The sequence below is a fragment of the Ailuropoda melanoleuca genome, chromosome 3, assembly GCF_002007445.2.
Source record: "Ailuropoda melanoleuca isolate Jingjing chromosome 3, ASM200744v2, whole genome shotgun sequence".
Classification (NCBI taxonomy): Eukaryota; Metazoa; Chordata; class Mammalia; order Carnivora; family Ursidae; genus Ailuropoda; species Ailuropoda melanoleuca.
Window position 1 is genome coordinate 134127975 of NC_048220.1, and position 15831 is coordinate 134143805.

General features: G+C 47.6%; 1 protein-coding gene across 1 annotated transcript in view; it reads left to right on the forward strand.

Moving 5' to 3' along the window:
• Positions 1 to 2122, forward strand: part of MYO10 (myosin X) — a 228227-nt gene extending 226105 nt beyond the window's left edge. The window contains exon 41 of the mRNA XM_011231438.3: positions 643 to 2122. Within this exon, the coding sequence (XP_011229740.2) occupies positions 643 to 744 (102 nt within the window). The 3' untranslated portion in view covers positions 745 to 2122. The remainder of the gene's footprint in view (positions 1 to 642) is intronic.
• Positions 2123 to 15831: the final 13709 nt, after the last annotated feature.

Genomic DNA, 15831 nt, shown 5'->3' on the forward strand with positions numbered 1-15831 from the left:
GCAGGGATGTGCAAGAGGCGGGACCTTTGGCTGGAGGGTCCCAGGCGCCGGGCTCCCAGGCTTAAACGACTCCCGTAGACAGGGAGTCACCATGGGGGTCTTTGATGGTTCCTGATGTAATGATCGTGATTGTGCCAACCGACGTGGGGTGGGATTAGGAGGGAGGAGAGATGAGGGAAAAGGAAGGCAATTAGGGCACCATAAGAGAGAGGGGGACCAGCATGAGGAGGGACAGCCCCCCCCACTCTGTTATGCAGCTGCATCATGGGGCGGGGACAACACTGTGATGAGCCAGTGTTTACCAGCTGTGATCGTGGGCTTGGGGGTTCCCCAGTATTTTTAGCGGGGATAGGAATCCCAGCCCTCAGGGTACCAACAGTGTCCGCAGGTGGGCCTTTTTTTTAATGTGTAAACATCTGACAAGTGTACATCAGGCAGAATTGTCGTTTTCGTGTGAAAGAACCACCGGGTGGTGCCCACCGTGTTAGAAAAAGCCATGCTTCCCCGGCCCACTGACTGGGAAGAGGCAAAAGCAGCTCATCATTGGGTCTGGGACAGCAGCGGGGCCGTGGGTCCCCTCGGCATCCCTCCCCCTCCCCATGTTCCCACTCACCTGGCACCCGCTCTGCTCCCCCCGGGCAGGTGGTGGACGTGGCCAAGCTCATGAAAGCCTACATCAGCATGATCGTGAAGAAACGCTACAGCACGTCGCGCTCCGTGAGCAGCCAGGGCAGCTCCAGGTGAAGGTGGGAGGGAGTCGCCGTGTCTTCAGCATCGGGACGTGCCGCCTTCTGGCCTCGGCCACCTGTGCGCAGAGCCAGGGCCGAGCTGCCCCCACCCTGGAAGCCCCTTGGCAGAGGGAGGTGTCTCCGAGGGTCCTTCTGCCCTCTCAACTTCCGTGACCCTGTATTAAGCTGCCAGCCTTAACAGTCAGCCCTGTTTCGAAAGCTTTACTACTCTTAGATGACACATGCCTTAAAAGAGAGAGGACAAAACCCCCGCCCACCCCCACCCCCTGCCAAAGCAGCCAGAAGTGCCTTAACGTGTGGACCCAACACTAATTGACCTTAACTGTGCTACTGAAGGGAGATGCCCCCTCCCCCCAATCTTGGGAGAGACTTACAAAGTTTTGGGGGGGCGGGTGTTTATCCATCAATTCTGCACTAACCTCCCAGCCTGATTTCTCTAGTTTGAGGGAAGGTGAGGGAGCGGGGAGGGGGGGATGGACAGAGGGAGCACAAGGGGACAGGACATTTTAGTTGGAGTGCTGCTGGCAGCCTTCCTCGTGGACGTAGATTAACTTCTTTGTTTCATCTTTCCCGTCTCTGTGCTTGCCTGTGCATGCAGTGTTCATAAACTCATCACTTTAATCACTGTCTCATGAGCATTAAAAGCAAAGGGAAAAAAGGATGTGCAATGGTGTAAACAGTCTGTATATTTTAATAGTTCAGAGTTGTAGTCTTCAGTCGTTACTTTATAAGGTGGTTTTATTAACAGACCAGAATCCTGGATTTTCCTGTCTTTGCTGTATTTCGAAAACCACGTTTGTGCTCCATTTTGTTTTCCGTATAGCAGAGTCTGCGCTCTGTGTCTGCTGTATTATAAACAGATCTGCAGCCCCTACAGATAATGGTATTTATAAACCACTCTGACTCCAGTGCTGTTTTTAGAACGATATGAAGTCATTTTGGAGTCTTTAGTTTCTAAAAGATTTAAGTTAAAAAAAAAAAATTTCTTTGAAGGTGAGTTTGTACCGCTCCTGGTAGATGACCACATGGCCATGCTGGGTACGGCGGAAAGGAGCTTTCATTCCCCAAGGGTGTAACGTGTGAGCGAGTCTTGGAAGGACCCTGACGGTGTAAATGCCGAGGCTTTAAGAAAATATATTTTATCCCAAGTTTATAAGGATAGTCCAACAAGGTGCCTGTAAATAAATCAGTGTTTATGACCAGAAGAAAAATGATGTGGTCCTGGACTTTTATTTTTATATGGAAAAATTGTAAAGACTTAGGCCAACTAAGTCTGCCCACAAAGAAAAGGAAATTGCCTTATCTCTCCGGGACAGCCCCGCGAAATCATTGTGTATTGGCTCAGAGAAAGTCTGACAATAAAAGATAATAGCTATCCTGCAGTGTGTTTTCTTGAGTAGGGGGACCTGAAATACATTACGGGCTTGGGGTTTTTGTTGTCGGTTTGGTTTTAACGCTTTTGGCCTCAGTGTCTAAGCTGCGTGTTACAGAAGTTGATCACCAGGTCTTACAGTGGACACGCCGCACGACTCCCAAGGAAGCAGAGACGGTGAAAGCAGGAGTCCATGAAATCCAGAACTCTAAGGCCTTGTAATGTCTGTTTATGTCAAATGGTCTCACAGCCCCAAAACCTGCCTAATGGTGAAATCACGGTCCTCTAACCACCTGCTCGCAGCCATGCTCGCTGGGGAGAATACACAGGTAGGCTGTTCAGCCACTGATTTACCCAAAAAAAACAACTCAAGACATGGGGTCTCACCTGGGATGTGAGTGGCACCAGTCCCCCGGATGTCCCTTTCTCTTCCTGCTGAATCCCACCGCTGCTGTGTCCAGAGTGTTCTCCACCCCTGGCTCCATGGGGACCGGAAGTACAGCTGAGCACCTGTGGCCGCAGGTGATGAGAACATAGGTGAGCTCGACTCCGTGTTCTGCTGTTGTCTTTGTTTTCATTTCTAGCCCAGAGGGAAGTCGGCAGAAGGGCCTCTTCCACTGCTCACCATTCAGGATTCCCTCTGTGACTTGTACCCCAGAAGACCGCCTCTCTCCCCCCAAGTTACATATGAAGAAGGAGGCAGAGGGAGGCATCGTAGCAGCACCAAAGCCAGGACCGAGATCTCTCTACACACAGGCCTTATGCGCCCACAGCTGCATTCTGTTTTAATGTTTTATTTAGAAATACGACGGGTTCAGAAGTTGCGACAGCACATACAGGGAGACCCATATACCCGTCACCTGGTTTCCCCTATGGTAACATTTTGCAAAACCATAGAACAGTATCACGATTGTCCATTATAATTAGGATATTGCTTCCCCATATCATATAAGGAAGATAGTCCCCAGTTTTGAGATTGTTGCTTTAAGCATTTCTTGTATGCTATTTTGAATGAGCTCTGGGATTCCCTTCTCTCCCTGCATTTTCTCATCAACACAGACTGGCTCAGCATCACCTCTCACTTCGACTTGATCATCATATTGACAAAAGCCTCTCCAGGACAGAAACACTGTCTTCCCTTCACAAGCCCCAGGAAATCCAGCCTCATGCCTGCCCAGAGCAGGCAGAGATGGGACTGGGATGGCTGGGAGAACTCCAGGGGAAGGAGTGGTGGGTCTTGAGCTGGCAGAGGGTAACAGATTTTTTTCTAGGTGACGGTTCCGGAAGTGGCACGAGCACAGGTATGAAGAAGGTGTTAGGACAAAGGTCAGAAGCCATGCCATGGCTCCCCTGTCCTAGCCCCACTGGCCTCTCTGCTTTACCACCTTTGGCGCCCTCGGCCCTGCACTGCCCCCCCCCAATATGCTGTTGACAGACCAGACACATGGAGGGATTTTTATAAAATCTAAATCCACCGGTATCTTTCCTACTAAAAGCTCTCCTATAACTGTCCCACCAAAATATCAACCTCTCCTATAGCTCAGTGTCCTCTGTCCCGCCTGCCTCTCACCTTGTCTCCTGCCACTTTTCCCCACTCAGCACAGATCTTGGCTTTCGTTCTGTCCCCATCTTATCCCAACTTAGGGTGTTCTGCCCAGCAGCGAGGAAAGGGACTCTGATGTTTTCCTGGCGAAAGCTAGCATCTGCGCTCAAGAAGGCGTGAGCTGTAATTCCCAGGTACCTGGAGCTTTGGCAGGGATGTGCTGGCGAATGTCTATCAGCGGGCTCTGCAGGGGGGAACAGTCCTGCTGTGTAGTGTTGGCTGATTTCCATGGTGTCCATATTTCCACCAGTGCTAATTTCAAGCTCGAAGGTGACATCACTGAATGTGGAATTGGATGGGATGCGTGGTTGGCTCCCGAAAGCTTGGCCCTGCACGCCACACAGAAAGGACATACCAAGAAACCATTTTTCAATAAGAAATTGCATTCTACTTATAAGAAAACCTCAAAGGAAGTAAAAAGACACTCAGAAAGCTTTAAGCACTTTGTGTGGGGGAAAGTTACTGTGGGAAAAGTAAGGAGGTTTGCAAAGTATATAATCTGCTCCTATCTTTAGTTTTCCCAAAGATTTCGTTTCCAAGTAATAACAGGATTACAGTTGATTAGCAGTTTGAGACATAAACAGGGTCTCCTACCCCTGAGGCATCCAGACATTTACTTGGTGGGAATTAGTTGCCAGATCAGGGTTCTCATCGTTCCCTCATGACCTGCCAGAAAAGAAAATGAGTAACTCTGGTAACTCTGATCTCTTGGGGGAACTGTTCTCCATAAGTTTACTTACTGACTTGACACTGAAGAAATGTAATAGGCAGGCCTCTTGATTAGAAATAAGATAACCCCAATGATCAACATCAACCATAACATAATTTAGTTGACTTTAATTTAGTAAAATCTTGTTTGGATTAGAAACACACACACACACACACACACACACACACACACACACACTGTGTCAGTGGGGTTTGCGAAGAGGGTAGAAGAACTGTCTTCAGTTGCTTAGAACCTGGTTGGGAGTAAAAGATACATGAAATCAGTTGATTGTAACAGCAGTAGTAATTGGGCCATCTGCATGCGGGTTGAAGGGGTCCAGAAAACGAGAGTGCAAGGGAGAGAGTTTTCAAAGGCAAACGTGGTAGTGTCGCTAGAGGGTGGGGGGGGGCTGGGGTCACAGGGTGATGGGCATTAAGGAGGGCACTTGTTACAACGAGCACGGGGTGTTGTATGCTACTGATGAATCACTAAACTCTACCTCAAACTAATAAAACACAACGTGAATTGAATTTAAATTAAAAAAACAAAGGAGAATGTGGAGCCAAAAAAATGAAGATTTGTGATGTTGTGTGAGCACATGAGAGTGGAACAGATCATTGAAAAAAAATCCATGAGGCAAAAATGAGCAGAAGGGGGATTTCTAAGTACATCCTTCTTACACTCTCACTGTTTTCCTCTTGACCATCTCTCTCTGATGTGATCAATGGTGTTAGTTACCATTTGCTCAGAACATATGTTTCAGGCTTGGTGCAAGACGCATTCGCACCCTCCTGTCATTGTGTCCTCCCAGTAGCTAAGGAGTAGGTGCTAGCCAACCTATTTTTACATCGAGGATATTGAGATTTAGAAAGCAAATTATTTAACTTGCTCCAATAGCTTTGCTGTGTAACAAGTAACTCCAGAACACGATGGCTAAAACAAGAACTTACTTGGGTCATGATTCTCTAGGTCATCTGTTTGAGCGGGGCAGTCTCCCTGCTAATCTCATTCATGACTAAGTTCAGCTGTATCCAGGTCAACTTTGTTGATCTTGCCTTGGCTTTCTCATCTGTCTGGAACCTCAGATCTGCTCCATGTGGTCTCTCGTGCTCCAGTTAGCTAGCCTTGGCTGATTCATGGCATTTCGCAAGGTCTTGCAAAAACTAGTAGGTACAGGCAAGGCCTCTCAAGACTTAGGTTCAAAACTGTCACATTGGTTAAGTCTGCCATATTCTATTGGCCAAAGCCAGACCCAATGCCAGACCAGAGCCAAGACATGGGGAAACAGACTCCATATCTTGATGGAAGTTGCTGCAAAGTCACTCAAGAGGTTGGAGAATCGTGGCCTTTTTACAATCTAACCATGCTTGGCTGAAAAATAACAAAACTACGGTGGACAGAGAACTCATATCCAAGTTTGACTGACATCATGCTCCCCTCATAAAGCTATCCTAAAATCCAACCACTTTCTCTGTTTTCTTTTACATGGCCATGCCCTTAGCTTACCACCACCTCCCACCAACTTCCCCTGATTGCATACTTCTAATGTCAACAGACACAGACACCCACCTCAGTCCCTTTCCCAGGTGTCCCCTCAGAATCTTCTCTTGCCAGAAATAATCTTTCTCCCCGTTTATGGCTCTTCATCTGTGACAACCTGGCTTAGATTTTCATCTCTCTGCAAAACTGCCTGCAGCAGAGGCTGCTACCCATCCCCCAGTGATCCGCCCTTTTACCATTTGTCTTTATTTCCCTTTCGCCTTGTGTAACAGAATTCCCCCACGTTTTAGCTTGCGGGGGATGCTAAGCTACAGAATCCCTTCCCCAGCGTCCCCTGCAACTGTGTGTGGTGGTTTTAAAAAACATTACAACTGGGGGGGCGCCTGAGTGGCACAGTCGTTAAGCGTCTGCCTGCGGCTCAGGGCGTGATCCCGGTGCTCTGGGATCGAGCCCCACATCAGGCTCCTCCGCTGGGAGCCTGCTTCTTCGTCTCCTACTCCCCCTGCTTGTGGTCCCTCTCTCTCTGGCTGTCCCTGTCAAATAAATAAATAAAATCTTTAAAAAACAAAACAAAAACAAAACAAAACATTACAACTGGGGCGCCCAGGGGGCTCCATCGGTTAAGCGTCTGCCTTCGGCTCAGGTCATGATCCCAGGGTCTTGGGATCGAGCCCCAAGTCAGGCTCCCTGCTCGGTGGGGAGCCTGCTTCTGCTTCTCCCTCTGCCACTCCCCCTGCTTGAGCTCGCTCTTTCAAAATCTTTTTTAAAAAGTTACAACTTCTTGAAAACCCCTCCCATAAAAAGGTGAAGTCTCATCCCCATGAACGTGGGCCAGCCATAGTGACTCCACTTCTAATAAACAGAATGTGGTAGAAGGGATACCACATAGCTTGCAAAGCCAGGTCATAAAAGGTGACGCATCTTTACCCGCTCTTTCTCTTGGGACACACGCCTTAGGAGCTCTGAGCTGGCATGACAGAAATCTCACCCACCTGAGGCCGCCGTGCTGAAAGGACTAGGGAAGAAGCCACGCAGAGCTAGCCAAGCCCCGCAGGTACCATCCCCCAACTGGTTTGTCTTCTCAACCTCAACGCGTGGGTGCGTCTTCAGATTACTCCAGCCAGGAGCTCTATGCAAACTACACTCCCGTCCTCTCCAGACGCATCAAAGTCTTAGTAAGGCATCTTGAGGCCCATGATCTTGTCATGGAGAGAAAGTTCTGGTCTGAATGAGGCTCTTGGATGTAGTTCGTCAAGTACGGCTCATTAACACTTGACTGGAAGATCTGTGTGCAATGGAGACAAGTTTCCCGTCCTCCAGAAGCTAACTGCTGCAGCGACTATCATTCACAAGGGGAAAATGGGGGCACAGAATAGTCACAAGTCTGTGGCATTTGTGGGAAAAGGAGGATGGCTCAGGACATCTCCAAGAACCCAGGGGGAAGGATTCCCAGTTAGTGGAACGGAGTCCCAATCGTGGGACTGGCATCATGTGCTCAGCTGGATTTCAGAAATGTGGGAAGGACAGACGTAAAGCATTTGGGCCAGTGGGTCAACTGGGGTGGCTTTGAACATAGCCGCAAATTTCTTTGACAATCCTCCCACGAAAAGGTGGAGTCTAATTCTCCTCTCCTCCTAACAACTAGAGTGTGACAAGAGGGTTACCACATGACGCCCAAAGCTAGGTCGTAGAGGGGACAGTAGAGCATTTGTGAGGCTCTCGGGACACACTTTTGGAGCCCTGTGGCCACCGTGCCAGAGAGACCGTGTGGAGAAGCTAGGTAGACACAGATGCCAGAAGGGTCCCAGCTGTGCCAACCCCCAGCTCTCTAAGTCCTCCCAGCGTCTACCACCAGACATGCAAATGGTGAGCGTGCAAATGATTCCAGCCCCCCACCTGCAACACAACTCAGCTGACGCCAAAGGGGACAGAGATATTGGGTCCCCCTGAGGAGGTTCCAGCCATGCCAGGGAGCCAAAAATGAGTAAGAGGATGAGGAATGGATGAGATTTAAAACTGTCACAACTGGGGCACCTGGGTGGCTCAGTCGGTGAAGTGTCTGCCTTTGGGTCAGGTCATGATCCCAGGGTCCTGGGATCCAGCCCCACATGGCATCACGCTCCCTGCTCAGCAAGGGGGGTCTGCTTCTCCCTCTGCTCCTCCCCGCACCGCGCTGCCACACTTGGGCTTGCTCACACGTGCTCTCTCTCTCAACTAAATAAAATCTTCAAAAAAAAAAAAAAAACTGTCACTATTGACAGCTGATGTGATGAAGCACTTAGTTTAACAACTGATCGTGTTGGATTTTCTGTTAGAACTGATGAGTGAATGGGGCAAGATCACTAGATAAAAGGACAGTATTTTCCAACTGCATTTCTATATAGCAGCAGCGACAAATCACAAGTTTTAAAGAATATCTCCTACGATGTCACCAAAAACATTTAATACCTAAGAGAAAATCTAAAGAAATACTGTGTCCTCAGATGCCAAAGCTCAGGGCATCTCCTTTATGCTACATACACTCTGAGCTGAGACGCAAATGCACCTGCAAAAGCATCTGAAAGGCGGTGAAGCAGAAAGTGCTAGGATACAAACATCAGCTGATCATCAAAGACGAAAACAAGTTGGAGATAGAAGGAAATGGGTTTATAACCCAATTTATTTCTCACACAGTTGAGGAAGCTAAACGACTCATAACTTCTAGTTTCACGGTCTTTTCTCTTAAATGAGGCTGAACTTAAAACACAGAAGACATCTAACTTCTAAAATAAAATACATCCCTTCACGGCAGAGTGAAAGCTCCATTTCTTTGTTAGTAGAGAGCTCCTGCTTGATATGTTTATTCTGTATTTTAAACCATCTGGCCTTTCTGTTGCTTGGGAGAATCATGAATTTTTTAAAAGTAAATTTCTGCAGCCATGCCACCAGAGCGTGCTATCTAGAATCATCCATGTGAGAAGCACATCGATTGCAAACTGATTGATGCCTGCCATTACGCCCACTTTTCCTTCCCCTGGTTCCGCACAAATGGCTCTGTCATCCAGGCCGCAACTTAAATGTCACCTCTCCAGAAAGGCTTTTCCTCACCACCAAATATAAAATAACTAGTCTTTACTGTATCACCATGTTTTAAGTAGCACTAAATAGTATATTGTTTAATTGCTTATTATAGGTCTTCCTCAATTAGAAGGTAATCTCAGGGGCACCTGAGTGGCTCAGTCAGTTAAGCATCTGACTCTTGATTTCAGCTCAGGTCATGGTCTCAGGGTCATAAGATCGAGCCCCGTGTCGGGTTCCGTACCGAGCGTGGAGCCTGCTTAGGATTCTCTCTCTCCCTCTCCTTCTCCCCCTGCTCATGACCTCTCTAAATAAATAAATGAATAAAATCTGAAAAAAGAAAAAAAGGTAGTCTCTATGAGAGCAGAAATCTTTTTGTATTTAGTATTGTCACCCTTAACCAGACCATGTCTGAACATGGTGGATACTCAGTATTTTTTTTAAAGATTTCTTTTAGAGAGCATGTACAAGTGGGGGGAGGGGCAGAGGGAGAGTCCTCACAAANTAAAGATTTATTTTAGGGGCGCCTGTGTGGCACAGCGGTTAAGCGTCTGCCTTCGGCTCAGGGCGTGATCCTGGCGTTATGGGATCGAGCCCCACGTCAGGCTCCTCCTCTATGAGCCTGCTTCTTCCTCTCCCACTCCCCCTGCTTGTGTTCCCTCTCTCGCTGGCTGTCTCTATCTCTGTCGAATAAATAAATAAAAAAANAATGAATAAAATCTGAAAAAAGAAAAAAAGGTAGTCTCTATGAGAGCAGAAATCTTTTTGTATTTAGTATTGTCACCCTTAACCAGACCATGTCTGAACATGGTGGATACTCAGTATTTTTTTTAAAGATTTCTTTTAGAGAGCATGTACAAGTGGGGGGAGGGGCAGAGGGAGAGTCCTCACAAAGACTCCCCACTGAGCGCAGAGCCCAAGGCAGGACTCAATCCCAAGACCCTGAGATCATGGCCTGAGCCGAAACCAAGAGTTGGATCCTTAACCGACTGAGCCACCCAGGCGCCCCTCAGCAATTAATTCTTAAACAAGTGGAAGAGTAAATTGTAACTTTCGATTTGGGGGCCAGCCCAGCTGAGACTCCCCAGAAACGAGAGCCCAGGGCAGAGATTAACTGCCAGTGCTCTGCAAAGTGCAGCACAAGGACAGGGAGGATAAGGGAGAGACAGTGAAGGATGGGAGCGAGGCCAAGCCATGTATTGCCATGTCAGCCACGTCTTCCCGTGAGCCACCAGGAGACCTGCAGTTGCTCAGCAGGAGTGGGGCCCCATGGGATGTCTCTGCACAGGTTAGAGAGTGCTCTGCAAAGTGCAGCACAAGGACAGGGAGGATAAGGGACAGACAGTGAAGGATGGGAGCGAGGCCAAGCCATGTATTGCCATGTCAGCCACGTCTTCCCATGAGCCACCAGGAGACCTGCAGTTGCTCAGCAGGAGTGGGGCCCCATGGGATGTCTCTGCACAGGTTAGAGAGGGAAATCCTGCCTCAGAACAGCCCTCCAAAAGAGAAGGAAGACAAGACATTTCCTAGGTTGGTCCTGTCTCCTGTTTCCCATCAGCTGAATGGCCCTATGTGGGGAGTCAGTCCCCTCCCATTTCCATGTCATCTGGCGCCTTTCAAAGCCACATGGAAGCCATACCCCCCACTGTGGCAGGCTGAGAGATGGCCACAGCCTACTCCCCAGGACCTGTGTTACCTTGTATGGCAAAAGAAATGTTGCAGATGTGATTACACAGAGGATTTTGAGATCATCCATGTGCATCCAGTGTAATCATGTGTCCTTATAAGATGGAGGCATGAGATCGGAGTCAGCAGAAGATGTGACAGAGGCTGCAGTGATGTTGAGAAGGGGCCACAGGCACGGCATGCAGGCCACCTCCAGGAGCCAGGAGACGCATGGAATGGATTCATCCCTGGAACCTTCTGGAGGAACCAGTGCTGCTGACACCTTGGTCTTAGCTGTGTGAGTCTCATTTCAGACTGCTGACCTCCAGAACTGTAAGAAAATAAATTTACATTGTTTTAAACTACCAGGTTCGTGGTAACTTGTTACAGCAGCAATAGGAAACAGATACACACACAAATGGATAAACAAGGGGAGCATTTCCTCTAACTCTGTGGCGGGGGGTGGAGAGACCCCCCAGGTAAGCAAGGCCAGAGAACCTGAGGTACATAAGATGTACCCAATACAAGGACCTATATGACCGCTTATACTAAGAAGCTAAGGACAGAGAAAGTATGCGTTGATTGTATTAACATTGTCTTTTATTATAGTTCATTTTCAGTTGTGAATATCTGCCCAGCTCTGAAAAACATCCCAGGGCCTCACAAATGACTTTTTTTTTTTAAGATTTTATTTATTTACTTATTTATTTATTTATTTATTTATTTATTTATTTATTTGAGAGAGACAGAGAGCAGAGAGAAAGCACACAAGTGGTGGGGAGGGGCAGAGGGCGAGGGAGAAGCAGACTCCTCGCTGAGCAGGGAGCCTAACTTGGGGGAGGGGCTTGATCCCAGGACCCTGAGACCATGACCTGAGCTGAAGGCAGATGCTTAACCCACTGAGCCACCCAGGCGCCCCCACAGATGACCTTTATATGTGACATAACCTATACTCCAAATCAGACCATCACACAGCTTCAAATCTGGTAAAAATCTGTTCATACAGAAACTATTTTATTTTATGTAGATTTGATATAGAATAGAATGAGAGCATAGCATGTATTAGGGTAACTCTGACTGCTTTAGCAGATACCTACATTTCAATTACCTACCTACCATATTTTATTTTTTTTAGAGAGAGAATGTACATGAATGGGGGCAGGGAGGGGCAGAGGGAGAGAGAGAATCTCAAGCAGGCACCATGCTCAGCACAGAACCCAATGCAGGGCTCAATCTTTTGACCCTGAAATCATGACCTGAGCCGAAATCCAGAGTCAGACACTTAACCGACTGAGCCACCCAGGCGCCCCCTCAATTACCTACCACTAGTAAAGATGACTTGTTGCTTACTAATGGGTTTAATGTTAGAAGGGCCTTGGATCTGCTCCTGTGGTTATTCAGGAGCCCTGCCGAAGGTGGCTCTGCCTTCAACCTTTGTGTTCCAAGGTTGCCCTAGGCACAAAGTAGCAGATAGGGAGCAGCTGACTGGATAAGAACATTTACCTTTAAACCTCCTTGCCCTGGAAGTGATGTCACATGGTGTCACTTCCACACAAGGATGCTGGGAAATGTAGTTCCAGGCTGGGCAACAACCTTCTCAATTACACTCGGCATCACGTAAGGGGAGAATGAAACTCTGGTGGACAACTGGCTGTCCCTTGGGCCAAGAAGTACTCATGTGGACTCTTTCCCCCAAATATGGAAGACTTCTCCCAGTGAAAAAGAACATTCAAGGGAATTAACTCAAAACCCTATTAATTACTTCATTCCTCGGGGCAAAAGAGATGGGTAGCCAACAAGAGACTGCTCAACTGATACAATCGAAAGAAGTCAAGGATGGATGACCAAGAGGCTGAGGGGACATGACCCCAAGTCCTTGCTTGGTTTCCAAGCCCACTGGTTAAAGGAAAGACTGTGTCCCCAGCCCCCTGCAACACCACACAAGTATATGTGGCCCTGATCTCCCAGTCCTTCACCAAAGGGTAACTGAACTCTGAGGAATAACCAAGCATTTGGATGACTGTGGACAGGGTCTTAGTAGACATTAACACCTAGCGACACTAATCATCACCATGGGCCTCTGTTAGGGTATTAGGGGTCTGTGGCCCCCTCTGGAGGCCATTTCCCTAGACCCCAAATATATAATGGAACTAGACATGCTTGGTAGTTGCACAACCTCATATTGGTTCCTTGGCTTAGGGTAAGACTACCACAGTGTAGACAACAAGGAGAATGCTCTGAAATGAATCTCCTCCATGAAAAAGATAGTGAATCAAAACTGATATGGCATCCCAGGAGGAATGGCAGGAATTAGTGTCCTCACTAAAGAACTAGAGGATTCTGGATGAGGTTTCCATCATGTTGCCTTTTAATGCATAAGTGTGGAAATTGCAAAAAACAAATAGATCCAATGGACGACAGCAAAGTCAACCAAGTCGTAGTCCCAGCTGCAGCTGCCACGCCAAATGCAGTCTTGTTACCAGGTCAGAAGAGCTTGGCCTTTGCGCATGCTCTATACCATTTCACATTCGTTCTTCCTTGGAACCCTGTTTTTTTCCCATTAATTTCAAGTAAACATAAATCAGAATGTATAATTTTGTCTGAAGATATATGAGATTTGTAGGAAAAGCTTTATTTCTTCAAAGAGAGTTACATAATTAAAACTTAATAAATACTACCTATAATAACAGGGACACCTGGGTGGCTCAGTTGGTTAAGCCTCCAAATCCCGATTTCGGCGTAAGTCATGATCTCAGGGTCGTGAGATCGAGCCCCATGTCAGGCTCCCCGCTCAGCTGGGAGTCTGTTTCTTGCCCTCTCCTCTCCCTCTGTCCCTCCCCCTGCCCCTGCTCATGTTCATGTGCTCTCTTTCAAATAAATAAATAAATCATAATTTAAAAGTATTGCCTATAATAATAAATTATTCATATAGTATTTATTTGGCAAACTCAGTAATTCAGAACGTGGCCAAGGATCTGTAAATAAGCAAAACCTGGCTTCATGTGAATAAGTAACAATGGCTAAATCCATGTGAGCTTTGCTGATTCTGCTTCTGCTTGAAGAGGCTCTGAAGAGCTTATCTTCCCTTTCACCACCAGGGCAGGTGCCTTCCGCTCTCCCACCCCCACCCTGTGCTCTCTGCAGCTCATGATCTGTCATCTGCAAACCGCCCATAAGCACCACCTCTTCCTTAGTTCCACTGCCTAGCTCTAACTCAGACCTGGAGTGTTCCCTGCAACCCTCTCAAATGAAGATTGTTTGGTCCCCAGCCCCGTACCACTGGTCTTACTACGCAGTAATTGTCCCCTTGTTACCTCCAGACCATTTCTCTTCCTTCCGTGATGATATCCTCAGGATCTTTAGAGCAATGCTATTGGACCATACCATCCACACTCCCTCCTCATCCAAGTATCCGGCTGATTTTCTCTGCACCATTATTCTGCAGACTTCCTTCACATAAACAATCCATCCAGTGCCCTGGCTCCTTGCTTCTTTGACCTCATGTCCTCTTCCCTCTCTAAACTCGAGCCTCCACTGATTCCTTTCTACCTCTTTTCAGCATCCTCCTACTAGGAGCACTTCTCCAACAGTTACCTCATCAGGTCCTCCTAACCGTGAGACCACCATTCCTTCAATACCCATCACCTCACTCGTGCTTTCACTCCCCTTCTACCCCAGATCAGAATCTCTGGTCCATCACTCTAATATTTCAATTATACACACCCTCAACTCCTTCCTCGTCCCTTCTTCTTCTCCACTTGTCTTGAAAAACCCCAACCACAATAAACAATAAACCCAATTGTCTAAGTCTGTGTTTGAGCCACTGAATGCTGCTGGAGAAACTCCCACACACACTGACTCTCACTTTAAGCTCATGAGCACAATTTTCAGAGGCCAGACCGTCACATCCTCCCTCCCACCCTTTCCTAGTGAACTGTCTCCCACGGTCACCCGTGTCCCAAGGCCACTATTTCAAAATTCCTCTTTTTAAACTTCATATCACTATTCCTCCCATCCCCCAACTTCTTATTTCATTGTGAAAACCCAAGCAGAAGCAGAAAACACTGCGGTTCTACCATATCTTCCAATTTATCCCATGGATTCCTTTGGCTTTCATGTCATTTAGATGCTGACCTTCTTTCCCCGGAGCCCACGGTTTTTATATCAAGTTTCCTACTCGTCTGCATGTGGACCTGTATTAGGCCTATGAAGAACAGTATTCCAAGAGAGGATTCCTCTCCAAAGAGAGAATTTCTCTCCCAAACCTTCCCCATCTCTACCAGTGTCAGATGTCATCTGTAGTTCCTCCCTGTCCCTAACACCTTACATCTGATCCATTAGCGATTCCTGTTGGCTGGATGTCCCAGATGTATTCCAAATCCGGTCATTTCTCACCACGTCCGCCACTACCAGTATCTCTGTGACTAGCGCAGTAATCCCTAACGGATCCCCTTGCTTCATGCTTGTCTCTTCATCAGTGACCAGAACAATGTTTTCGAGATGAAAACTGAATGAAGTTTCACGCAACATCCTACACTGATTTTCCACCATCTTTTGCAACGAAATCTCGACCATGCATGGTCTGCTGGCCCCTTCGGGATGCCCCACTGCCTTCCTCTCCTCTCTCCTGATCTCCTCTCACTCTGCTCTTCTCATTTTAGCCTTCTTGTACCTTGGGCGGGTCCAGCTAGTTCTAACTTACGGTCCTCACACGTACTTGCCATCCCCTTTGTCTGGCATGCCCTTGCCTCCAGAACTCCACATGACTGGCTGCCTTCCTTCGCTTAAGTCTGCTCAAAAGTCACTTCTCTCACCTCCCTGTCTCTTCCAAAGCACTTCCCCTTTTCACTCTGTTCCCTTTTTCTTCACTGTGCCCTGTGTTAGATTAAGTTAATTATGTTAATGGTCTTGTGTTGTTGCCTGTCCTGTTGACTCTGGGCTTAGCCGTGTGACTTGCTTTGGCCACTAAAACATTAGAAAATGTGACCGAGGCAGAGGCTTGCTAAGTGTTTGCACATTAGGGGATGCCTTCATGGAACTCCAGCTGCCAAGTGGCTTAGTGTGAAGCTGGCCTGCCAGAGAGGCCACATGGAGGACAACTGAGACACATATGCCCGGCCAACGGCCATCCAGCATCTTCTAATTGGTGGTAAATGTATAAGTGAATCCAGCAACA